At 43.5% G+C, this 27730-nt stretch overlaps 1 protein-coding gene across 1 annotated transcript; it reads right to left on the bottom strand.

Moving 5' to 3' along the window:
• Positions 1–205: 205 nt before the first annotated feature.
• Positions 206–27430, bottom strand: Dcp2 (decapping mRNA 2). Its single transcript, XM_028881752.2, has 11 exons — positions 27234–27430; positions 17893–18044; positions 14877–15004; positions 14412–14510; positions 11013–11165; positions 10783–10895; positions 10582–10689; positions 8010–8151; positions 5138–5248; positions 4096–4147; positions 206–1705 (listed from the first exon to the last, which is right to left on the bottom strand). The coding sequence occupies exons 1-11, from the start codon at positions 27284–27286 to the stop codon at positions 1542–1544; spliced, it is 1275 nt and encodes a 424-aa protein (XP_028737585.1). The 5' UTR covers positions 27287–27430; the 3' UTR covers positions 206–1541.
• Between the last annotated feature and the right edge of the window lie 300 nt (positions 27431–27730).

The raw sequence follows: 27730 nt of genomic DNA, 5'->3' as shown, positions 1-27730 counted from the left end.
AGACACACTGTATCATTGTGAAGTCTCCTGCTTAGCACCGAGAGAGTGACAGTTTCATTAATAAACAATTTCTTCTTGAAAACCAGCCATCTAAAAGCTAAAGCAATGTAGTAATACCAAGTGAATTCCTTACAGTAATAGCCCTTCCTTTCAAAGTCCCGCGGGGCTAAGGAGAACCCCTATTAAATAGGCTACATATACAGAATAAAGATTTCTATAGTAATATTTATAAGCAGAGATATACTTTGTGGATACCACTTGTAAAAAAAAAAACAACTTTAAAAAAACCCACATGACAGATGCACGTGCACATGCACTCAAACACCCCATCCCACCCCCAGGAAATATTCTCAGCGAGGTCAGATGCAGCCAAGATGCTATTGCCTCCTTAAAGCTCTGGTGATTGTCCTCAGTTTCAGATGAGCCTTTGCAAAATGGGCATTGTCATGCTTGTTTGGATTTAAGAATCCCGAAGGAGCAAAATACAAAATACATTCCTAGGTGTGAGCTAAATACATTACTTAAAGGGTCCCCCAGCAACACGCTTTATTTATTTGTACCGGGTAAATTGCATAACCCCTTCTTTTCTCACTTTATAACCGAGGGGGCTTCAAGACATTAATAAAAAGCATGTCACTCTGCTATTATAGCAAACTGGAACCTAATATGACATCAGCTTCCACAGATCAACACTGAGATGCAATATAAAACTAAGAATGTAGTTTCCCACATATACTCACAGTAGAGTATGTATAGATATTTCACATGAGCATAATCATTGCACAATACTGAGCACCTGGAGGCAGGATGGTCAAGCATGACCCAAAGTAGCTGCCAGCAACTGGCTTCCATTCATTCTGCTCCAGCACTCATAGGTTCTGGGACAGCATACAGCACAGCTCGGAATTACAGCATTTAATTCATCCCCTCTCCAGGCTGTGGACTTTGTCCTGATGAAGTGCTCAAGAGTTCACTGTGCAGATGAGTATTGTTTTGAAGATGCTGGTTCTAAATAAACTGATAAATTCCAAATAGAAGGATTAGCTTCTCGGTGGTTAGAAGCAGAGAAATGAGCAAAATGCCTGCAATCCTGACGTCATGTTTCAGCTCTTAATGCTCATTAATAACTGGGGGTTTAAGTTTCCGTTAAAATTTTCAGTAAGAAAACTTACTGCAATCACTAAGATGTGGAGATGAAACACTCCTATTCACTTGGCTACTTGTTGATGATGACTCAATCAAAACAGCTCTTTTCTTGATCAGAATATAAAATAAATGCCCTCAAAAAGGAAAAGACAAAAACCAAAGGCTGCTAAAACCTGGTTGCAAACACTGAAACGGTAGATCCATAGAAAAAGTTCTAACTGCATTTACAGTGCAAATTTGTGTTTCTTTCTAGTTTCTCTTCTGTACAGAAAATCCTCTTTAGAAACTGCCTCCCTGCATTTCTTTCAGATACCTGAGAAAGGTAAGGCTTGAGGAGACACCACTCAAAGCGACAGGTCTCTGATCATGGGACTTCTGCAATACACTTGCTGCTATCAAAGGTCCAAGATTTTCATTATAGCATTTTGGTCAAACTTGAAACTCAGGAAGGTCCGGGATGAAAATGGGAACTTGCAATGTCCGTTACACGCCACAGGGTGTCCCTCAACATGTTCTGCCAATGGGTCTTCACCAGAACAAGGCAAGTCATACCCGGCATCTGCTTAGGAAACAAAATTGGTAGTCAGTAACTCGGAAGGTTTACCAAAGACTACCCTCCACCTATTCACAGGAGGAAATTCAGGCAGACTGTATGTTTATCTTTCTGTAAACTGATTCAATCCTTAAGTGCCTCAGGCAGTATTCAATGGGATTTTATCTATTACTGCTTATTTCTACTAATTCAGATTTTTAACCTCTGCCTTTTTAAGAGCCTTGATATCCTCTTGCTTTCAAACTGAGCATATTGTTAGCTCTTGTATTTGTATTTTGTGAGTGACTGGAGCTTTTTAACCGAGGTCAATCTGAAAATACCATGATAATTACACAGGGTGTGTGGGGGGAGAACCTGTAAAGATTACAAGGAAAATACAGTTGAAGTTTACCAGGTCTTCAACAGATCACAAAGAAAACCTCCGAAGTTCTTAGACAATTAGTCTTAGCAATGCCCTTCTTTTGGATATAGTGCCCAAAGCCAGAGGAAACAAATGTAACACACCAATTGAGATGCTAGCGAGAGCCCCGTGTTTAAAGATAGACTTCTCACAGTGAGGCTCAAGCATGTGTGTTCTTTTTAATCCTGTGTGTGCACACCCACGGGAGAGCATGAGTACAGGCGTGTCACGGCGCACACTCGGAAGTCAGGTGACAACTCAGGTGTCAGCCTGTGCCGTCCACTTTGAGATGGGGCCTCTTGTTTGCTTTTGCGACGGCCGTGGCCAGATTGACTGACCCCAGACTTCCAGGAATCCAGTGCTGTTTCCCATCTTGCCACAGGGGCACCGGGATTATACATTTGCACTACCATGTCTGGCTTGGATTGTATGGATCAGAACTTGGTTCCTTCTAGCCACTAAGCGATCTTCCTAGACCCAGACCATCTCTTGTAAGACAGCTCTCATTTTTATTTTTTAATGATTGGCTGCGTCACTAAAGCCAACTCTAGCACCTGCAGTAGTGACTCTGAACGCCATTCCTGGCTCAGCACAGGTGGAGGTGATTCACTTCGCCATCTCAGGACTGCCATGAATGAGTCACTGGTGGATCTGCATCTGAAAACTGTCTTTAAATATTGAAAAATAAAGAAAATAATGCTCATTTCTTTTTCTCTTCCTGGTTTGAGACAGGGTTTCTCTGTGTAGCCCTGGCTGTCCTGGAAATCGCTCTGTAAACCAGGATGGCCACAAACTCAAGAGATCCACCTGCCTCTGCTGGAATTAAAGGCATAAGCCACCAGCATCCAGTGCTCTTCATTTCTTAAGAGTTTTCAATATGAGCCGGGCGGTGGTGGCGCACGCCTTTAATCCCAGCACTCGGGAGGCAGAGCCAGGCGGATTTCTGTGAGTTCGAGGCTAGCCTGGGCTACCAAGTGAGCTCCAGGAAAGGCGCAAAGCTACGCAGAGAAACCCTGTCTCGAAAAACCAAAAAAAAAAAAAAAAAAAAAAAAAAAGAGTTTTCAATATGAAAGGTTTCGATTTGGATGAATATACAACAGCAGCACAAGGAAGTTTCTTACCATTCAAATTAGCACCTAAGAACAATAGTGTATTATACCTTTAAATGACATCTCTTAACCAAATGTCAGTAGCACTAAAATAACTTTCTACATTCGTTACTAGTTTCTGTGGTGGTCTGAATGAGAAGGACATCCATAAACTCATATATTTGCATGCTTGTTCCGCAGATGAAGAACTGTTGTTTCCAAGAACTGGCCTTGTGGGAGGAAGCGTGTTGCTGGGGTGGGTCTGAGGTTTCAAAAGTCCACTTCAGGTCAATGTCTTTCTCTGGCTGCTGTTTGTGGATCAGGATGTAAAGCTCTTGGCTACTTCTCCAGCACCCTGTCTGTCCGCCAGCTACCAGGTAAGCAAACCCCAATTAAATGTTTTCTTTTTAAGAGAGTTGCTTTGGTCACGGCGTCTCTTCACAGCATTAGAACAGTGACTCGGACAGTTTCCAAATCAGACACACTACATGCCCTAAATGAGGAAGGAGAAATGGCATCCTTTGGATGAAAGCCATGTACTTAGCAACACTTGAAAAAGTTGATCCACTACTTACAGAAGCAGAACAAGAATGAAGCATCCTCATTGTCACACTTCCCACTAACCCACAAGCCAGTGTTCACAACATCCATTCATGTGGACCCAGGGCCTGAACACTTAACAAAAGGAACACTATGTTCAATAGTAAGTAATGTTATCTGGATCACTTACTAGTAATTCCTTCCAGCCAGTTTCCACTGAGAAAATATCACAAATGAAACCTCTGTAGCACATAGACAGCTCTTCCTGTGTAACTATCATCACCACAAAGACCACTGATGTCATACCTGCTAAAATCAAACCCAGCCCCATAGAGCAAATACTTTAAAAAAAAAAGAAAATGGCTTGCCTGTCTCAAAGTTGTCCTGAAGTTTTCGTGGATGCAGCTTCTTTTCACATTTCTGTTAAAAAACACATACAACACAGTCTCCTGTTATTTTTACTTATTAAAACCCAAGAGATACATGACCATACATGTCAAGAAGAAAATTAAACCAGGAGTCTAATCATTCTCAGTAGGTTTCCTTAGATCTCAACTTTTAAACAATTTGGAGAATATATACCTATTTCATTACCTATAATGACCCAGAACTAAGGGCTAGGCACACTACAGCATAAAGCCTATGAACACGACTATGAACAACAACAATGTAAATTACCGTTCAAATAGTGGCAAGAAAGGAATGTCAATCACTGTTTCCTTCTGCCCCAGGTTGGCCTCAAAGCAGCCCAGGCCTGTCTGAAGCCTGGGCTCCTCTGGCCTCGGCCTCCTAAGCATTCTGCCAGCACACCAGGCTGAATTTTTTCACCATAAACATTACACAATGTACCCATATACTGAAACATATGGCGCCCCATAAATATCTACATTCTTATGAATCTACTAAAATATACAAATTTAACTAACATCCCTTAAAAGGTGTACGTGAATACCCAGGGAAGGCAGGAGACAGTATCAGACCTCTAGGAGCTAGAGATCAAATCTGGGCCAGGGAACTGGACTTGCAGCCTCTGAAGAAGAGCAGATGCCCCTAACTATGGAGCCGTTCCTCCAGGCCCCTGAACAATGGGTTTTCAGAAAAAAAGATTGCTTGGTTTCACTATAGAGTTGTTTGCGAGGCTTTAAAATAAATGTTTAAAAAACCACACCAGGCCAAAAGCAGAAGTGTAGCCAAGTAACTATTCCAGGCCTGCAGTTAAGAATGGCCAACGGGTGTTTCAGGCTTTAGGTTCATGAAGGCAATAGTGAAGAATTTAATTTTATTAAAATGCTATCATTAAAATTAATCAAAGAAAAATAAGAATGAAACCAATGTTACTGTGTCTAGACAACACTTGCTCCATTCTTAAGATGAGAGCCGTCCCCAAGTACTTGAGCCCAGAACTCCTACCATCAAGGGATTCTGCTGCTTTGCTGGTTGACTGTGAACTCCGTTTGTTCTCTTCTTTTGATTAGGTGAATCTTGGTACTGCTTTCTGCCATTCCCTCTCATATTTTGATTCTGTTTTTCCAGGAAAAAGAACAAGTAAATCTACAGTATAACAACACCAATATCCCTCTATGACTGTTTATCTCAACTGAATAGAGTTCATAAAGCACCATCCAAACGTTTATACATTGCTGTATGAATTTATTTTCTTCGAGGATTGCTTTGCAAAGGAACATCTCCTCTGAAACAGCAACAGCAAATGCATCAGTCCCTAGGTCTTTCCACACCTCCTGCTTTATTCATGTCTGCTCATAAACTGCTTATAAGGCATGAACATGGCAGGGGTACAGGTCAGGGGTAAAGCTCACACAGAGCACACGGTCCCAGAGTCAACTCCAGCATGAAGACAAAGGGAAGGGAGTGGAGGCAGACCAAGCCCTAGAACCCCTGGGGGCCGCCGGGGACTGCGCTGGGAAGGCAGGCCAGGGCACATGGTCCAGCCTGCTTTTCTCTTTTCAGCTTATGTAACACTGGGCATGGGTATGGGGCTGCGAGTCAGTGTGGAGGACGGCCAGAGAACATCTGTGCAGACCCGCTTCTCTCCTTTCCCCTTTACATGGGTTCCAGGGCCAGACTAAGGTCGTGAGGCCAGTGCACAGTGTCCACACACTAAGTCATCCTGCTGGCCCGCACAGCTCTTAATGGTATAAAATAAGCAGCAGGCACCAGCAGTTACCAGAAAATTATAATAAATTAGTGCCACTGAGAGAATAATCTTTTACAAAATAATGAACATTAGTGTTTTAAAAACTTGGGCCTTTAGTCTTAAGTTTAGACACAATCTTTTCAAATATCAATTTCTACTTCAGATCTTGAAAAACAGCTATTTGAGAGAACTGTGAATAATGAAAGTAACTATTACTTAAAAAATGTTTCTCTTCATTCCACCCTCTCACTTGCAGAAAACACTAGGTAGTTGCTGAACTAACTGGCCAACAGCAACTAACTGAAATGGACAGAAGGTGGAGCTCACGCCACCATGCTTTCAACGGAGCTTCATTCTCTCTTGGCAGTATTTCCTTTCCTGTGCCGTTCTTTAGGACGGACACCTCAGTGGCAGCAGACGGAATGTCTGTCAACACCAGCAATACTCACTCTGTCCCACACCAGTGGCTCTGCTGCTGCTGTTTCTCCTGGGGATCTATGATCTTGTAGGAATGTGGGAGATCCTGTGCTACCACACCCAGCCCACTTTCCAAACATTTTAATTCTTTAAAACAGAAACTCTGTTGCCAACAAAAAGTAACAACTTTTTTTTTTCTTTGTGTAACACCTCTGACTGTCTTGGAATGCCCTTTGTACCTCCAACTCACGAGATGCACCTGCCTCTGCCTCTTAAATGCTGGGATTAAGGGAGTGTGCCACCACCGCCCAGTAAAAGTAACTACTCCTAAAGTCTCCACTACTTAGAGCCATAAATGCTGTGGATAATTGATTGATAAATAAAACACTGACTTGTCAGTAGCCAGGCAGGAAGTAAAGGCAGGACTAGCAGAGAGAATTGAGAGAACAGGAAGGTGGAGAGGAGGAGACGCCAGCCTGCCGTTGTCCAGGAAGCATCATGTAAAGGCAGCAGGTAAAGCCACGAAATACGTGGCGACATATAGATTAACAGAAATGGGCTGAGTATAAGAGTAAGAGCTAGACAATGGTAGGCCTGAGCTAATGGCCGAGCAGTTTAAATAATATAAGCGTCTGTATGTTTATTTTATAAGTGGGCTATGGGACTGCTGGGGCTTGACAGGACCCAGAGAGAAAAACTCTAGCTACACATAAACACTACTTAGCACACTTTATGTGGCTGTGAATTTGCCTATGCTAGGCACATATCATAGAACTACACAATTTTTCCCCTTTGCTCTGCTTTATTTCACTTAGCCATTGTCTTCAAGGATCACCTCTACTCAGATGTCTCAAATGTATTCATTAGAGGCTAAAGACAGTCCAGTGCATGAACATACCACGTTTGTTCATCTGTCCATGTGCTGTGAATGAATGATGCTGTGATTAGCCCTAGCATGCCGTTATCTGTTAAAGCTGTTTTATATATGCTATATATGGAGTGGGGTCGCTGAGTCATGTGATAAACTCACATCTAACTTGTGGGCAGCCACCAGGCTGTCTTTTTTCACACTGCCAAGAGCACATGCAAGGGTCCTGGTTCTCTACACCCTCACCAATACCGCTGATTTTCTCTTCTGTTGGGTTTATTACCGAAGCCATCCTGAGGCATGACTAATCTCTATTTCCCCAATGATAAACACTGCTGAGTCTTTTCTGCACTTAAAGGCTACCTTAACTTTAGGGAAGTGTCTGGTCAAGTGTTTTAGAAAGGGCTTGAGTTTTACATAATTTTTTGGTGGCTACTGTTCTTGAGGCAACAATCTGGAAACCAACAAAACGTTCATCAGGTGCACAATAAACTGTGGTATAATCACATACTCTATGATAGTGAAAACGATATAACACACTCTCACTTTTCTCTATAAACAATAATAGATCTTAACTCAGAAATCGTCTTCTTCCAAGCCTTTCACTGGCGGCATACATAAAAAGGCTCAAATTGCACATCCCATTATTTACTAGGTTGGATTTAGTCCAAAGCTATGAAGGAGAATGAGTCTCAGGTCTGTTCAAGTCACAAGCTGGGACATGGGCAACTAAATGTTCCACAATTCAAGGCTCTAACTGCTACACATAACTCTTCACCTGAAAACGATTTCGAAGCCGAATGATCAAAGCATCTGAAAGACTTCCAATGTGACTCACTCACCTTTGCTTTGGAAGGGTCCGACGACGACGCTTCCACATGGTTACTGTGTGGCTTCTGCTGCAGAGGCTGCCTGTGCTTTACCCACTGGTCACTAGGAGAACCTTCAGGAAACAGCTGCTGGTGGTGGCGGAATTTTGTTCGACTACGCCAAGGTTTGAAAAATAAGATGAGATTTTTCACTTGCAGTTCTCTGAAAGCCTGGACAGTTTAACCTACCAACTACATATTTTACTTTTTTATCATCCACCTTTTCCCACTATTCCTTAAGTTATAAGGGTAGAAAAAAATTTTTTCAAGACAGGGTTTCTCTGGTGATCCTGGAACTCGCTCTGTAGACCAGGTTATCGTCAAATTAATAGATATGCCTGTCTCTGCCTTCTGAGTGCTGGGGTTAAAGTCATGCACCAGCATGCCCAGTTTAAAGCGCAAATTCTGATGGGCTTTGCCAGCTGGATTTTCCCAGCCTTTTAGATGAGTGACGGGTGTTAATAAATATCCCTTACATTAACAATCTGCCATTTTCACCCCAGGCTTTTCTGAATTATTTATACCATCCTCTCCCTATAAGTAGCTATATTCTTTAAATGTAAAGACAGTTCTTTGTAAATTTTAGTCGAAGCAAACAAAAAAAAAGTATCTGGATTTTTATTTTTATTCTTTTTTTTTTTTTTTTTTTGGTTTTTCCAGACAGGGTTTCTCTGTGTAGCTTTGTGCCTTTTCTGGGACTCACTTGGTAGCCCAGGCTGGCCTCGAACTCACAGAGATCCACCTGGCTCTGCCTCCTGAGTGCTGGGATTAAAGGCGTGCGCCACCACCGCCCAGCGATTTTTATTTTTAATAGAATAGACAACACATTCTCTCTAGACATCTCAGTAAGGGATCTCATCAAATAGGTTGGTTACAGATACTACCAGTGATGAGAGCTGAGAAATTTAGTTACTTTCTAGAAACAGTTCCCTAAACCATGAGAGCTGCAAAATCTTGCAATGGTAAAAATGTCTGAATGTGCAAAAACCAGAAGTTAATTCAAAGGCTGATGTGTACTGAATCTGAGGTGTTTATGGGCTGTTCCATCATCCAACTTCTACACTGCCTTGGTTCTGAACAGGCAACACACACAACATGCCATCAAGCCAGGAACGCCAAGGAACACTGTGTGAAAGACCTCTGCTTAGATGTGAGACTAATATGCTGAAGGCTTATAATACATACAATGTAGCTTTGACTCTTACGGCTTAGTTATTGAATGCAAAGGTTGTCTGTTCTCCTACCACCCCAAGCATGTATGCATCAAATCAGTTCACCTTTGGGCTGTTTTCTGCCAGAATGCTTGATTTAGGGAGTGGGAACTGGCTCTGGTCTGAGTTTAAGCTTTGGAACCCATGGCTGGAAGGAGAGAACTGACTCCAAAAGATTGTCTTCCGACCTCTACAGGCCTGCCTGCCTGCCTGCTTACACTTACACATATACACAGACATACACACTCCTCTAAAGAATGTTTCATTTTGAAAATTGCTACTGTACATAAACAATGACCTAAAGAACTTCATTCTACAGCATGTCATATCTGCACATAAACACTGCTCTGAATAATTACATCCTACAGCATCCCATACCTGCACATAAATATTGCTCTAAAGAATTAGATCCTATAGCATCCCATATCTGCACATAAACACTGCTCTAAAGAATTTCATCCTAGCCAGGTGGTGGTGGCGCACACCTTTAATCCCAGCACTTGGGAGGCAGAGGCAGGTGGATCTCTGTGAGTTCGAGGCCAGCCTGGTCTACAAAGCGAGTTCTAGGAAAGGTGCAAAGCTACACAGAGAAGCACATGAACACTGTTCTAAAGAACAGCATTATAAGAAGATTATCAGATTCCTCTCAGAACCCTTCCCCCTTTTTCCATTTAAAACCTATAAAGCTGGATCTGGTGGCTCTAGGCTGTAATTAAACACTCAAGAGGCAGAAGCAGGAGGACTGCTCTGTCTCTGGGGCCAGTGTGTGCTACATGGTTGAGTTCTAGAACAGTCTGGGCTACAAGTGAGACCCTGTCTCGAAGTATTTTTAAAAAACACTGGATACATTCCATAATTCTTTTTCCTCCATGGGTTCCAATCATCTCCAGAAACTTAATCATCATGAATGCAGGCTATTAGCTATTCAGCATACATTCTTTTCCTTTTCTTAGTGTCCTAAGAAGTTGGTATCCTCTTGAGTGTACTATTTTAAAATGTGCCTGAAGCATCTTTCCTCCAATTAACCCTAGCAGAGACTTTTCTTTTTTGGTTTTTCAAGGCAGGGTTTCTCTGTGTAGCCCTGGCTATCCTGAAACTCACTCTGTAGACCAGGCTGGCCTCGAACTCACAGAGATCTGCCTACCTCTGACTCCTGAGTGCTGGGATTAAAGGCACACCACAGCCTGGCAGCAGAAACTTCTAAAGACTATCTTATGACACAAAACCAGGGGCACAACAGAGCTTCTGGGTGCCCTCAAACCCCTGACTCAAGAAGCAAACGGTGCTGTACTGAAAACCCAGAAAGCCACAACCCCACGAGGACATCTCTTTACCTCAATTTTTCCACAGTGGGTTTAGCCGGTGTGCTACCAGTTGAGGAAAAACCGTTGTCACTGTCCGAGGAATCTCCAAATCTTCGAGACAGCCAGTCTCTTAGTGGTCTATGGAAACATTACCAATTCATTAAAAGCAAACACAAACAAACCTGAAATAGCAGCATCAAGGACAGTCCGCAGTTTAAGAAATGAACATACCTGATAAAGGGAATGGCCATAAAAAACTTATTAGGTGCCAAGCCAAGCTTGGACTTGGGAGTCATATCATTTCTATGACAGGGCAATTTCTCAATGGAGAACCACTCAATGTTCTGAAACAAAACAAGTGTTTAGTTGATTACTAGCAAGGAGTCGCTAAAATGAACTCCCTGCTTCATTCAACCGAGATTCTGTTCAGCAACCCACAAATATTCTTAACTTGTACATACCCTAATTTCCCTTCTGGTTTTGGGGTTAAACTTTGTGTCTTTTGGAACTCCTGGAATGATATACAAACGAGCAAGCTGGTCATTGATTCGAAGTTCAATGTAATCATCCTTACAAATATAGTCTTTTATATCAAAACCAGTTTCTTCGAAGACCTGGAAATACATGTGGATAAAATATTTGATTTAAATCATTTGAAGGTAAGGCAGAAGGATATGAATTCAAGGGCAGCCAGTTACGTAATTGAGACCCTGTGTCAAAACAAAACCAAACAGATAAAGACCTCAGCCTAAATCTAATCCGTAGCTAGGAAACTAGGATGAAGCTCCTTCTTATGCTAATACAAGCAAAAATCAAACAGAGCAGATGGAGTAAACGCTAGGCAAAGGATGGCTAACACTGGCTATCAGGAAGACTTAACTGGCAGTCTGCTTTTAGACAGTGCGGCTCCATTACACTGTAGTGCCACCTAGTGGCAGAAGGACGGACTGCAGCTCTAGCACTTGGAGTTTAAAACACACTCAGAAAGACAACTGCAGGAAGTCAGCCTTAGAGATCCCTAGGTTGATGGATGGGCAGTGGTGGTTCATGCCTTTAATCCCAGCAGTCGGGAGGAAGAGGCAGGTGGATTGCTGTGAATTTGAGGCCAGCCTGGTTTACAGAGTGAATGCCAGGACGGCCAGAGCTACACAAGAAACTGTCTCAAAAAATAACGACAAAAAGAAAAAACACCAAAAAAACAAAAAACAAACAAACAAAAAAACCCAAAACAACAAACAAACCAAAATCCCCAAAATTCCTTGGCTGAAACCACTGTGACTGTATGGAGGGAGTCTGTAGTTATAAGGGTTAAACGAGGTTCTTTACAGTATGATCCTGATCCTGGTTAAGAAAAGACCCCAATAGCTCTCTGGACAACACCCAAACACACCCAGGAACGCCCATGTGGGCACATAGTTGGGTACTGGATTCCTACAAGCCAGGAGGAGAGTCTGCGATGAAATCAATTAGCTGGAGCCCTAATCTTGGCTCTGTAGGCCCCAGATCTGCTAGGCAATCAATTCTGTCTGCTGTTTAAGCTACCTCAGCTGTAAGTCAACGCAAGCAAACTAAACACTAACACTCCAGCCAACTCCCCCAACTTTCACCTCTGCATGGCAAAGGCAATCATTTGGAAACCAATTAAAAACCAAGGGTTGCCTTTTCAAAACATCCACTGAAGGGAAGGCCACCTGCGCAAGGGGCCACTGCCCAGGCCAGCGAGCCTGTGACCCGTCTTCCCCCCCCACCCCCAGCACCGCAGTTACAAACAGGTGCAAGCAGAGCCTTTTACATGGGTGCTAAAGTCAGGCCTTCATGCTCGAGCACAAGCGCTCTCACCTACCGAGCCCTCTCCCGAGCCCACGGCAGCCTTCCGAAAGGCTTCTATATACTTTCACTCATAACCTGAACCTTCCTTTTCCTCCCCCACCCCTTCTGGCATTTCCATTCCTTCCCCAAATCTTGCTTCGTTCACGTCCTGCATATATATACATGACTGAACGCTTCAATGTAATGTCTAGGGTTCCGAAAGAAGAGGGAACGTATTGATCTTTTGGGTCTGACTTAACATGGCTAACCTCTGGCCGCACCTGTTTTCCTGCAGACGACGACGAGTTTTGTGGCTTGAACTGACATTGCCCGCACGGAACAGAGACTCAGTACTTATGGGCAACGCAAACTAAGTTCTCCTGCTTGGGCCGCAGGCACTGTGCACACCGAGCTAAACCCCAGACCCCACACCAGTGGCTTTTGGGAACTGTAATGTTTTCTTCACTAATAAGCTACATCCAAACTAAAACCGGGTAGTAAAGACCACTGCATCAAACAGACTACCGCTAAAACATCTCACAAATTTCTGCCACTTTTCTGAACTCCAAGATGTTGCTTCTGGCCATGAAGTTCTTGAAAGCGACTCTCCTTGGTACATCGAGCGGTTAAAGGACTGGTCTGAAGTAGCCAGGCTTTTCGATAAACACAGCCTGAACCAGAACGTATCTCAGGGTCAGGTATAACGAGTGTGGGATAAAGAGCTAACAGCAGACCATCCATATATTAAAGCCCCAATTATGGGCTAGAGCTGACCAGCAACGGAATTTAAATAAGGATGAATGAAAAGTCACCCATTCTGAAGGTCGCTTTACAGAGAAACCCCCTCCTTCAATGCTAACTGGCAACAGGACTTGGGAGGAAAAGGGGCACCTGACCCAGGTTCAGATGCCGCTGCGGTTTAAATGTGGGATGGCCACGAGAGGCTCATGCTTCGACGTGGCCTCCATCTCCCGGTGCTATGTGAGAGGCCGGGGAGCCGGCAGGAGGGAGATCTGTCGGTAAGAAGAGGCGGGACCAGCGCCTGCGTCCACCCACGCTCTGAGCCTCCAGGTTCGTATGAATAAGCACTTCCACCGCCTGAGACGCCAGGGACCACGCTGCCCCGCTACACCCGTCCCATGATGGACACGGGTCATCGTGACAGTGAACGCCAGAGCCAATCTCCCTCCACCAAGCTGTTTCTGACGGGTGTTCTGTCACATCACACAGAAGGAACTAATCAGAGACGCACCGGGCTGGGGTCTGAAGTGACACGAGAGACGAGATGGGATGTTTGGGGAGGCAGAATGTGAGTCAAATTTTAGAAACAATCACATTCAGAGGACAAGGAACAAATCTTTTAAATGGCTAACCTGGAGGTAGGGGAGGATTTAAACTGTATCTTATAGCTCAGGAATAAAGCTAAAATGAGTTTTGAGGAGAAACACGTACATGTCTTAGAAAAACCCAGATTCTACATTTTTCTGGATTATTAGAAAGAAAAGTAACAGAAAATAGCTATAACCTGAAATCTTTTGTCAAAAAAAAATTCCAATTTTTCAAGCAAAAAGAAAAAAAAATTTGCAATTTTCAAGCAAAAAGTGGAAAAGATGCCATTATAAAGAATGGAGCCAGAGATATGCTTTAAAGTAGATAGTGAGGACAGATGAAGGTAGACATGGCCCCCCAAGCGGGCGCGCGGGGGGGGGGGGGGGGGGCAGTATCTTATTATTTTCACATACAGGAGTGTTTCGCCTGCATTCTGTGTAACACTTGTATGTCTGGTACTCAAGGAGACCAGCAGAGGGCACCAGATTCCTCAGGCCTGGAGTTACAGATGGCCCTGAGGAAGCACATAGGTGCTGGGATTCGAACCCAGGTCCTCTGAAAGAGCAGCCAGTGCTCTTAACCATCTCTCCATCTAGTTAAACCACATGTTCAAGTTTCAGAAAAGACTGAACTTTCTCCAGAGTCCAAAAAAAGTACATCTACATAAGGCTTAAGACTCGGCAGGTTAACAGCCACACTTAGGGCCAAGTGCGGGCACTCACCTCTCTAGCGGCACAGTCGTGGGGTGCTTCCTCTTTATTTACTTTTCCTTTTGGAAACCCCCAGCCTGATTTTGCCAGATACCCCTGAACCAGCAGTACCTACAAACAAGCAGAAATTCAGAAACAAACAAAAAAAAAACCAAAGTTTTCATTCCCACATTCCACTCCCATACCGAAGGTACTTTTCTCTGTACTTCTGGTAATTACTTATCAATAAACTGTGCACGGCATTTGGCCTAATATCTTACAATAATATAAACATAACAGTGTGAAGAGACACACTTTGTCTATTTAAAACGTACTGTTTCAACATTGAACTCACAGTTCTTTCTAGGAAGCCATGACAAGTACAAAAGAATGCAGGTAAACATCCAAAATTTAGTTCTTTGATGTTAAGAATCTAAGGATATTTTCAAACCTCAATTTAGCATTTCCCTAAAAACCTTTAGATAACAGCACACTCACATTCTCAAGTGTCTCATCAAGGATGATCGCACCATAGGTTGGCACTCCCATTTTATATTCCTTCCATTCATCCAAAACTTTTTCCACATCTTCCCCTTGTGGCAGCAGAAATGGGCAATGACTGAAGAGTATAAATAATGTTAAGGAAACGACCTTTCCCTTAGTACAGCCCAAGACACTACAACAGGGAGGGGCCGGAGCGATGCTCAGTGGTGAGGAGCACTACCCACCCTTCTGGAGGGCCGGCGTCCAGCTCCCAGTGCCCACCTCTGCAGCTCACAGCCAAATTATGTTACTGATAATCAGTCCTGGACTCCCGAGTTAATGAATACGAAGGCAGAAACTGTGTCTCAAATACTCATCGGTGAGTCAAATCCACGACGGAGGCAGCACACTAAAAATGACATCATCAGAAGTGCCTGCACTCAGCCAAAAGAAAGGAACCGCCGGGAACACAAAGAGTTAACGTGCTAGAGTAAGATACGGCATAAGGTATGCACTACATTATGAAGTTCCTTACCACATGTACATGTATTTACTTCATAATTGTTAATGTTAAAGGTGAGGGCTTACTAAAGTTTATAAAGGGAAACTTGGGTGTCACTTTCAGAAGAAATTTAAGTATAGACCTAAGAAATAGAACAGTGTAAAATATTAGAGCATAAATTAACAAACAAAAACAATCTCAAATCTTAAACACCTGCACCCACTGCATATCTCCCGGCACATACATACACACAATTAAAAAATAAATAAATATTTTAAAAGATATTTATATTTTTAAAATATAAATGGCTCTATATATACAATAAAAATTCTCAGCTGGGCTGTGGTGGCACACACCTTTAATCCCAGCATCGGGAGGCAGAGGCAGGCAGATCTCTGTGAGTTCGAGGCTAGCCTGGTCTACAGGGTGAGTTCCAGGACACCCAGGGCTACACAGAGAAAGAAAACCAAAAGAAAAAAAAAAATTTGTGTTGTAAAGCCATCACTTTAAAACAAAAAAAAAAAAAACACACACACTCAACATTCTTTCACTTTCTCTGTAAACTGATTCCGCTTCCCTCAAAATAAAAGTTTAACACAACAAAACAAAACACAACAAAACAAAAACACCCCAAGCAAACCTGGTTGTTGAGAAGGATCTCGGTATACCATTCAGTTATTTAACAAAGCCGAGATCCTTCTCAGCAAAGGTTCCTTCCCCACATAACTAAGTGAAAAGAAAAAACTGCATCTAGTTTTATATCTATAACACACTAAGGTTATGTATAAAACTTTCATGCATACTCATGAGCAAATTCTTATTCAGAAACCCAAGACCAACTGCTGTTTTGGAAAAACCGTAAGTCTATGTAAGATGACATTTCTTACATTACTGAAATGTACACTGATTAGGAATGAATTTTACTTTGCTTTATAAATAACTAGCCTATTTCTGGGACAGTTCTGGTTTTTATTCTTGGTATATAATTTAACCAGGTGATTAGATCAAAGAAGCTTTTCTTCCTTTATAAGACACAGCTTAGTCAGATGTAATGGGACATGCCTTTAGTCCCAGCACTTGGGAAGTAGAGGCAGAGGGATCTGAGTTTGAGGCCAGCCTGGTCTACAGAGTGGGTTCCAAGACAGCCAGGACTACATAGAAAAGCCCTGTATCAAAGACAAAGAGAAAAAAAAAAAAAAAAAAAAAAGACCAGTTTATTTTAATGTAATAGTTACAAAAGATTTATCTGAATGTTTAAGATTATAAAATAAATGGTCTACATGGCAAAAAAACGATGGGTTGCTATATTAAATGTTTTTAGACTTTAGAAATAGGATAGAAAGATTTTAGACCACAAAGGAGATGCAGTTTCCTGTATAGACACAAGCAGGGAGTGAGCAGACTTGCAGAGTTGGAAGATTCTAGAGAGCTCAAAAAATCACCTACTTTGTGCTAAGCACAGAGGGTTTTTGTTGTTGTTGTTGTTTTGTTTTTTATGGGGTTTTTTTTGAGACAGGGTTTCTCTGTGTAGCTTTCTCGCTCTGTAGACCAGGCTGGCAGTGAACTCACAGAGATCCACTTAGCTCTGCCTCCCGAGTGCTGGGATCAAAGGAGTGCGCCACTGCCGCCAGGCTAAGCACAGGGTTCTTGTAGGCCATATTGGAAGTGGATGAAGGAAGAGTAATGGGGTAGAGGATCTTAAGTCTTGAGCCAGGTGATTTAACTTACTCCATAGATACGGTTCTTAACCATTCAGTGTGTGTTGCAGTGAATTTATCCCCATGAGATCAGTGTCCGAACTAGCCTTAGAGCAGGTACAACTGACCTGAAATACCAAGCTAAGCTCCCCGTCACTCTTCAGACCATAATAAAATAAGGGATTCCTGAGCTCTGTTGAAAAGGGATAGCACACTGTTCTGGAGACATTAACATGGCAAGTGTTGGAGCAGAGGTAACCGCTCATCATGTGAAAATGAAATCCAAGGTGTGTTTGGTTGGTGACCTGAGCCATAGGCAAGCACTAGCACCTAAGACATGAGTAGGGGTCTGAGGGCTAGAGCTCCAGAAAGATCACTGTCAAAACAAGTGTGTAGGATACTTGATAGAATAAATGTGGAGAAGCTGGTGATGAGTCAAAGGGAAATGGGATTAGGCTGAGTACTGCTTTTGCTAAAGGTTGGTGACTGGTTCTGTACAGACAGAAAACCTTGCTTTTAAGAGTTAGAATCTAGCTGTGGAAATGTTATTAATAACAAAGTCCTTTGTTTTGTTAAATTACATGCCAAGAATAAAAACCAGAACTGTCCCAGAAATAGGCTAGTTATTTATAAAACAAAGTAAAATTCACTCCTAATCAGTGTACATTTCAGTAATGTAAGAAATAAGAATACAACAAAATTGCATCACATTTCTATTTTCATTACGTGTTATCTAGAGGTTTAAAAAATTCAAAGAAAAGCAAATGGAATTTTGTGCTAAAATATTTTTTAGAAAGAATGAAAGACAATCATCATAGCAACAAAAGGATATCAGCTTTGGCAAAGTCTCTTATCCCACACTGAGGTAATCCTGGTGTGTTCTGCATGTAGAAATCCAAGTAAAACCAATGGGCGAGTTCGATCTGGAAGCAAACTCGGATTGCATTGTCTCTTTCCTCGCTAGGAATATGCAAAATAAATCGGCTGTCAAAAAAAAACACACCAAAAGTTATGCTCACAAACTATTATGGTTGATCTTAATATATTTACTCCCTTATGCTGCCCACCAACTTAGAAAGGAGAGGAGAGCAGTATCTGATGGGAAGTGCCCAAAAGAGGGTCCTTAAGAGCTGGGTGTGGTGGTGCAATGCCGGCAATCCACCACTAGAGGGACCGAGGCAGGAGGATTGTGAGGATAACAGTGGCTTGAAAGAGATTTGCAATAGAATCCTTTAAAGGGTTGTACAGCTACTGTTCACAAATACAGAAATTAACTTTAGAGCTTCCTAGCAAATTAAAGCATGCGAAGACACTACAGGGATTTCCTCCTCCAGAAAGGAAGACTACACACAGTGTCTCTGTAATTCATTAGAAGTGCCTTGCATCCACTTAGTCCCCTTCATATAAACAACACGAGACAGCTCTGGACGGAAGAAATGGGTACTTCCATTTAACACACTGGACTTCCTAAGAGCACAACCACAGAGCCTTGATTCACACTAATTCCAAGTATTTACTTTTTCAAATCCCAAATTGCCTTTTTCAAACACCAAGAAAGGAGGAAAAGGTCTGCACGTGTGCTTTTTCTACAGAAACACCCAGTAGTTGTATAAACGCGATGGAGATAAGAGTTGTCTCATTTTAGTGAGGTACACAGGTTAGAAACACCAAATCAACTGAATGTGGATGACAGCAGTCGTGGAACATCTACTAATTGATTCTTTCACAGTTGAGATTTGGGGACTCCTTTTTTTCTTCCAGCATTAGAAACAAATTCAACTAAATGAAATAAATTCAAATAAATGAAAATAAATTCATGCTGGCCGTTTGGATCATTTTAATTAAAAGAGCTACCATGCAACTAATGAGGTGCATATAATTATTTACTTGCTATGATGTCAAGTGATATTTACTTCAGTTCTCTAATTTCAAATCAAACAGAAAGAAAAAGTTTAAAATTACATCAATGTCACATGCAAATAAGAAATCAACAACAGCACAAACATATATGCATTTCAATATAAAAAGATAATGACTGATAGAACTGTGAGAGACTCTTTCTGTGTATAAGGAAGCCTAGTTCTTAGACCTTGAAAAGTGCACATATCCTATCTCCCCTTCCCTCCTCTGGTCTACCTCACGAACTCCTAACTCACTGTCAGGGACTCACAAACACTACCTCCACTCTGCAGGTGCACAAGACTCCTCTGAACACAAACACTTTTAACAGGGCCTCAGCCCTTAGCACAGCTGACTCCATGATGGAAGTGCTATTCAGGCCATAAAACTCAGCACATAGACAGTACCACCTGCCAAAACTAAAACAAAGACCTAATCCACCTAAGTCCACAGAGTTCTGGGAAAGTCTCAATATGCACTAACTGCATTTTAGCTTCTGTAGTTTCGCTTCTGGCTAATTGTTTTTGTTAACTGAAGTATGTCAACCCAGAATGCGGTTTTTGTGCTTAAAAGCTCACCCTGAGAAAGGCTCAGGGCTACAATAGGAACCTAAACATCCGATGTAGTCGCCGGCTGGCTAATTGAGACTTTGTATTGGCTTAAACCCATGTCTGAGCAGTCACCTCTGATGAATACCCCGTAACAATGCTCTCTCAGACTCACTAAATGTCCACATTTGTTCACTGATGGTATATGATATCTTTGTAGATTTTCATTACCAGTCTAGCAAAATGTTTTACATATATTGATGGTTGTAATTTACCTTTTAAAGGCTTATACTGACTCTTATTCCTGTCAAGAAATAAGTATTCCTCTGTCTCTGTCATAGGAGACAGCCATGGAACCCTGACAGAATACATGGAGTAGCTTATTTTACTTACTCTGAGAAGTAAATACATCTGGAGGAGGAGATTGGAAAATGTCAAAATCAAAACGAAGTTACATTTCCCCACTCTTCAGCATACCCTAGCTGCAACTGTGACTCATGCAGGCAAGCAACATCAGCAGAGGCAGAGAGCTCCAAAAGTCTACCAGGATCAAGGAGTCTGACAGGTCCTTCCACCGACCCAAAAGATCACCCCCCAGGGATCCAGAAGGACTAGGAAGAGAACTCCAGGGAAACGGATCATCCAGTGGATGATCACTGAGGTTTATTCTGCACATGGTCAGTTCAGACTCTAAACTGGCTGTTATAATCTTCAAGTAAACTGAGAAAAATCACAGGCCAAATCCACATGGGCCACCAGATGGCACACAGAGGAAAGAGCAGGAAGAAATTAGTCCTCTTTCCTGATTTAATGCACCTCCATGTAACACAACCGCTATTTCTTTTCCAGCTTTGGGGTCCACAACAGAAAAGGAATCTACTAACTACTCCCGCTCCTGGTCCACGCTGTTCTTCTTTCCATTCTCTTAACACAACACTATCTAGTGTCTCAGCTTTGCTTTTTTGTTTGTTTTTGATGCACGCTCTCACCATGTAGTCCAGGTTGGCCTGGGGCATGTGTTACAGACCAATCTAACCTCAAACTCAGAGATCTACCTGCCTGCCTCTGCTTCCAAAGCGCTGGGATGAAAGGTATGCATCACCACTGCTGGCCCACAGCCCTGCTGACATTTCAAAGCAGGTAATTCTAGTAAAAGAGGCTGCTGTGCACACTGAAGGATGCTCAGCACCATCCTCAGCCTCCATCTGGAATAAGGCACCATGGTCATTAGGAGTTAGGTAGGCTTCAGGTATTTTTAGTAGACCATGACAAGTCAGCGCATGTCTGTGAGATCTGTGTGCTTTCTTAGAATTGAGGGTGTTTTGTTTTGTCTAACAGGAGGGTGAAGTTGCATGATCAACTAGTGCCCACAGGAAGGGAGGCCTTTCTCATGGCTAGTGGCCTTGGTGTAAATGAGAGCCTGGCTTAAGAGGCCACCATCTGGCAAGACTGCACTCTCAACTGGTGCGTGAGGAAGCGCAATAGCATTGGTTTATTATCAGCCATGAGAGTGTTAGGGGTGATGCTTCCAGACTCACTGGAAATGTGTGTGAAGAGAGATTGTTACTTAAATAAACCTGAGTGGAGTGGCTGGGTGAGCACTGCCAGTTCCGGCCCCACAGAGCCAGTGGTCACCCACAAGAGTCAAGCCATGTTATTTGAGGAGATGGTGGACCTTTTGGAGATGATGGAGGGGAGGTAGCTGCATGGGCTGGGAGTGGGAGTTCTTTATGAGAACAGTCCATTAAGATAGAAATAATGGCAAAAGTGGCCTGGGGAGCGCCTAGAGAGACAGCTCAGTGCTTAAGAGCACTTGTTGCCTTCCAGAACACCCACATGACCACTAACAACTGTCCCTAATTTCAGTTCCAGAGAATCTGATGCCATCTTCTGGCATCTGTGAGCACTGCATGAATGTAGCGTAGGCAAAGCACCTGTACATATAAAGTGAAAGTCCCTTAAAATTCATTCCCTAGCCCATCAGTAAGAGACTCTGTATCTAAAAATAAGGTAGAAATTGGGCATGGTGGTGTACACCTTTAATCCCAGCATTCAGGAGGCAGAGGCTAGCCTAGTCTGCATGATGAGTCTCAAAACACAAAACAGAAAGAAAGAAGGTGGAGAGTGACACCTGATGTCATCCTCTGCCCTGCATACACACCCCTGCCTGGCACCGTCACACATACACAGAGCCACACCGAAAGATGATTTCAGAAAGGCAGGTAGGAAGTATGATGATAATGATTATGAAAGATAAGGGGAAAAAATGCCCGGTAGGAGCGCAGTGATGTGTGAGAAAAGCGATAACTTTAGTTCAGAACAGGACAAATCTTCTGAAGGAACATGCTGAAGACAGATTTCTTAAACTGGCTTAGGTCTTCCAGAATGTCTAGGGAATGAGAGGTAAGAGCTTGTAAAATCATACAAAGAATTCAGACCACAGAATTCAGAAAGATGTGTGAATGAATCTGGGCCACCCATTATGGTCTACAGGTAATCAAAGCTACATGTTCACTTGGGTGTGACCAGAAGAGAAGACAGACATCTCCAGGGGGCTCCTAGAAGTTGGCAGTTCATGAGCTTCTGGGGATGACAAATGGTGATAGACTCTGTTGTTTGACTACAGTTGGAAGTGTGAGCAGGACTTGATGAAGTCCAGTCTGTAAGGTTCCAGGGGGCTTTTACCCTGTGAAAAGGTTTTAAATTAAACATTCTCCATGTTAATGTGAGACTTCGGCCTTTCAAAGGTGAGATCAGTTTGCGTCTGTATAGATTCTAGTAGTCAGTCAGTGATGACCTTGACCGCCTGTGACATAGCATACTCAGTATGAGCTGGTAGCTCTGCCTTAAGGAAAGCCCACTGGAAAGGATTTCAAAGGGGCAGAAGTGGGTTGTGGACATGGCAGTAATTTGGTATCTGAGAAGAATGGACTAAGACTGTTGAGTCTCCATTGGAAGTTTAGTGAGAGATCTCCCAGGAGTTATAGAGATCTTGCCAGCAGATTGAGGATGCTGGGTGGCCTGGAGATAATAATACTTTGAGCTTCATTCACTCCCTGAGTGAAATGAACATGAAAGACAGGCTCCTACCAGATTGCAGAGATCTGGGAAGCCCAAAGCAAGGATTGATGTATTCCCTGAGGACAGTGGTTACCTCCAAGCCCTCTTTGGTTGTTTGGTTTTTTTGAGAATGCCTCTCTCCCTCTAGTGATTACACACAATAAAACGAGGAGCTAAACAGAGTCCCTTGCATGGGGGCATGTGAGTGAGATTCTTTTGCCAGTCTTCCCAGGAAATAGTTCCTCTGTGCTGGGTAAGCAGAACGGAGGAGAGCAGAGGATCCTCTCAAGATTGGCCTGACAACAGGTAGGACAAGCTTTAGAAATGGACCTCAAAGTCTGCAGAATGTGTCAGTGAGGAGAGACTCGATTAGAATTGGAGGGACTTTGGCCTTGGCCTCAAATATGTGGCTTGATGTGAGGGCTCTTCCTTTGGGAAGATTCGGGAACCTAGGATAGCAAGAATCTTAAAAGGTCTTATTAATAAAAAACAAAACCAGAGCCAGGTATTGGGGTGAATGCTGAAAGATCAGAGAAACAGAACCAGTCACAGCTAACCTCACCTCACCAATTCCTCATCTGATTTCGTTTCCTCAGACTGGAAGCCTCTGTGTCCTCATCCAGATGGATCTCAGCTGAACTGCTGCTCCTAAGTCTAAAAGCTTAACCAGCTCTAGTTCCTGGTTTTCATGCTTTATTTACCTTTCTGCTTCCTGCCATCACTTCCTGGGATTAAAGGTGTGAGTCACCATGCCTGACTGTTTCCAGTGTGGCTTTGAACTCACAGAGATCCGGATGAATCTCTGCCTTAGGAATGCTAGGATTAAAGGTGTGTGTGCCACCATTTTCTGGCCTCTGTGTCTATCTAGTGGCTGTTTTGTTCTCTGACCTCAGATAAGTTTATTAAGGTGCATAATATATTTTGGGACACAATATCACCACAAACTAGCTTATTTTCTGGGCTTTGTAACCATCCCTCTTAGGTGGTTAGGAATTTTTGATGTTAAAAATCTTTGAGTTTCCTAAGGACTATTTCGTGATCATGTGACTAGGAACTAAGGCAGCAGGGAGTGGAAGCCTAGCTGCCTGTCGATCTTTTTGGGCACTTGCTGGAATGGTCTTTTTGATGGGCCTTGTCCTGTATAACAGCTACCTGGGTTGGAGGCTAGGAGGTCTCTAGTAGGGCCGAAAATTTCATAGGTGTGTGTCTTCGCTACTTTCCTATTGCTATGATAAGACACCTTGACTTTTTTTATAATTTATAGAAGGAATTTTTGGCAATTTAGAAAATAAGGGGTTTGTTTGCCTTACTGTTCCAGAGGTATATATATGGTGGTGGTGGGGTCACCACAACATGAGAAACAGTATTAGAAGGTCGCAGTGTTAGGAAGGTTGAGAACCACTTTGATAGAGGATGGCAATCCAACTGTAAATCAAAGCCAACCAGAAGGCTGGGGAGCTAGCCAGGCTGGCATGGCACGAGCCTGGAGACCTGAGTTAGATCCCTGGAACCCACGTAAAGGTGGAAGGAGGGCAGCCAATGCACAAAGCTGTCCTCTACACACGCACAGTGACAAGCACCCAATTCCCCCAGTCATCCTTTTTCTAAAGCTCAAGCTTTACATTTGAGCTCACATTTTTAACACAAAACTACAAACAAACCAATCAAGAGACACATACTAACTCAAAAACTGTTAAGACCTGTAGTTTAAAGAAATGGTCAGCTCACTTAGTTACTAGTTCATCAAGCATCTAGCCCTAATAGCCGAATGTATCACATTCTGTTAAAAAAGATCAGTGTACAATAAGATTTATGAAAGAGAGTAGCTTACATAAACTCACTGGAACCCACCACCTTGAACCCTGAACAGTTGCTTAGCATACCACTGACACAACAAAATGTAATTACTCTGTGAACAGAGCCACACTGCAATCACAACAGCTGATATCACCTCTTCAAATGATGCAATCCTAGGTAACATGCAGACTGGCCCAAATACTCCTAGGAAGGCTACTTGCAGACACATGTAAAACAGTGTAAAGTTACCCCTGTCGACTTTCATCCTTATTAACCCACGCAAAACCACTCACTTTCCCAAACTATAGTTTTCCAAACTACAAAATGTGCATCTGTGAAAATAACAACAAACCTCGGAAACATAAAGAAAATGAAGATCACAACCCTCTAATCCCAGTTTAGAATCAAATCTTTAGTGCTTTATCCACATAGACACATTATATTTTCTTACCATTTGGGAATTTGGGAATAAAGAAAATAAATTCCTTGTAACTTTTATGGATTCATGTGAATATACCATATGCCCAAAATTGTAATTCTCCCAACACCAAAGAATTACAATGACATCCTTAAAAAAAAAAAAAAAAGTCAGATTAAAAATGTATGCATGTTAGCCGGGCGGTGGTGGCGCACGCCTTTAATCCCAGCACTCGGGAGGCAGAGCCAGGTGGATCTCTGTGAGTTCGAGGCCAGCCTGGGCTACCAAGTGAGTCCCAGGAAAGGCGCAAAGCTACACAGAGAAACCCTGTCTCGAAAAACCAAAAAAAAAAAAAAAAAAAAAAAAAAAAAAATGTATGCATGTAAGTGTTTTGCTTGCTCGTATGTATTATGTGTACCATGTGCAACTCTGGTGCCCACAGAGTTCCGAAGAGGGAATCAAATACCTTCTTGGAACTGGAGTTACAGATTGCTGTGGTGGGACTGCAGTAAATGCTAAGAGCTTATTAACTATACAACCAATCTATGTATTCTCTACATGTACTTCCGCAACGTTTAAAATGCCTGATTTGACTTTACATTACATTCACGGGGGTGTAGAGGAAAAGGAACATTTCAAATCTTGACTTTCAAAATTAGGATAAATGTGTCACTGTGTAAATTAATCTTCAAATCTGTCCAGATGAAAATGGAAATCACTGCCCCTATTACAGAGTTGTCTCAATACGCCTGAAGGAAACACCAGCAAACACTCCACAAAGCATATTTCTTTCCTTAAAATTAAATATAATCAGTGTGAAGGGCTGGAGAGATGGCTCAGCATGTCTACTGCTCTACGAGGATGCAGGTTTAGCGTCTAGCACGCACTTAAAGTTGCTCACAACTTGCCGGGCGGTGGTGGCGCACGCCTTTAATCCCAGCACTCGGGAGGCAGAGCCAGGCGGATCTCTGTGAGTTCGAGGCCAGCCTGGTCTCCAAAGCGAGTTCCAGGAAAGGCGCAAAACTACACAGAGAAACCCTGTCTCGAAAAAAAAAAAAAAAAAAAAAAAAAAAAAAAAAAAAAGGTTGCTCACAACTGGCTTCTAACTCCAACTCCAGGTATCAGATGCCCTCTTCTGGCCTGGAAGCCAGATACATTGGTGCCCCTTTCCCTCCCAGGCACGTAATTACAAAGAAAACAAATCTTTAAAAAAAAAAAAATTAAAAAAGCAAACAGCTGGAATGTGGCACAACCACGGTTTCACACTTAAAGCACATATATAGTGACCAGAAGTGAAGACAGCGCCAGCATTCACAATCTAAATTATTTCACAGTCCAAACGCAAGGCGACGACTTGGTAACAATGTACCAGGAACTTTACTTCGACAAAGAAGGAAGTAGTATGAATGCGGTTTTGGCTGGCTGCAATCATTGCCCACAAGAACACAGAAACCCAAGGGAGTGAGAATTTCCTTACACGTAGGAGAATCAAAAGATTAAAGCGAAGGGACTGTTGGATTTTCCCTCTGGTTCTCAAAGATAAATCCAGGGGGAAAGGGGAAGAATAATTCTCTACAGAAAATGCCACAGGCGAACACGCAGAGGAGAAAGCTTGAGTTTGAAAATTGCTCCCTGTGTAGATCCAGGTACCTGAGATCATAAAACTGAAATTAAAAGAGTGGGCTCCACCTACGGAATCGGAGAAAGGACGAAGAGAGGAGGAAGAAAACCATAGGTTAAAGTCAGAGGCAAAGAAAAAACAAAACAACAACAACAACAAACAAACAAAACACCCCACACACTTTAAAGAAGGGACCGGGCCGAAAACCGCTAGGGATTCAGGTTTGGGCAAAGGAGATTCACTTGCAGGAAAAAGCAGAATAGATGAGGTAAAAGTGAGGGATTCTAGTGCTCCAGGATGTAGGGGATAAGAGAAAAAGAAATAGAAAGACATCAGAGAATGAAGGGGCATCGAACACCAGCAAGCAGGGAGGTCGCAAAGCGGACGGGAGTATGGGGGAGAGCCGAGGCCAGTACCGCAAAGTGAGACCCAGGGATGGGGACAGAATCGAGGCCGGGGTGCAAAAGACCCGGGGATGGAGTAAAAGCCGAGACCGAGGGCGCAACGCGGGACCCGGGAATACGGGAGAGCTGGGGCTGAAGACGCAAAGTGGTACCCGAGAATGGGGGGGAGAATCAAGGCCCCGGGAGGGGGGACGGGGGGGGGGGAGAGGGACCCGGGAGCGTGGAGAGAGAGCCGAGGGCTGGTCTCAGTGCTGAGACCCGGGACTGGTGGAGAGCCGAGGCTGGGGTGCACAGTGGGACTGGGAATGGGGAGGGAGAACCGAGCTTAGGGGCGCAAAGCAGGACCGAGGAGGGGGAGGGAGGACCGAGGTCGGGCACTCTGGTAGGCTGAGGGAAAGCGGAGGCGGATGGGTGAGCTGCCAGTACCTGCAGAGATCGTCCAGGACGCTGCCGGGAATCTCCAGGCGTTTGGTCTCCATGCTGAGGACCCGCAGCAGGCGCAGCGCATCCCAGCTCCGCGCAGCCGGCACCGTAGAGCAAGCAGCACGGAGACTCCGGCCCGAGGACACTGGAACCCTCTGCCCGGACCCCGGGGCTGGGCCGAGGCGAGGGGCGGAGCCCTGGGGTCACGCCCCCTCCGCTGGAAAGGCCCAATGAGAAGCTGCGGGACTCGCGCCTGCGCGCGCCTCGCCAATGAGACGTTTGTTTATTGGTCCGTGGGCTCCAATCAGTCTTCAGGCTGCTCAGTTCCTGCTCCGAAGACCAACTTCCCGCCGCCTTTGACTGAGCGCACGCCGCGGGTGTTCGCTCCTGCGTGTCCTGTGCGCCTTCTACTACACTACTTGGAAGTTTTGAGCTCCTCATCTTGGACACCTCCCCTCCATATACACGCCCCAATATCTCAGGCTTGTCACAGTGGCTCC

This window comes from Peromyscus leucopus, chromosome 19 (genome assembly GCF_004664715.2).
Source record: "Peromyscus leucopus breed LL Stock chromosome 19, UCI_PerLeu_2.1, whole genome shotgun sequence".
In the NCBI taxonomy this organism is placed as follows: Eukaryota; Metazoa; Chordata; class Mammalia; order Rodentia; family Cricetidae; genus Peromyscus; species Peromyscus leucopus.
Note: the sequence above shows the minus strand (reverse complement) of the source record. Positions and strands in the feature narration are given on the sequence as shown.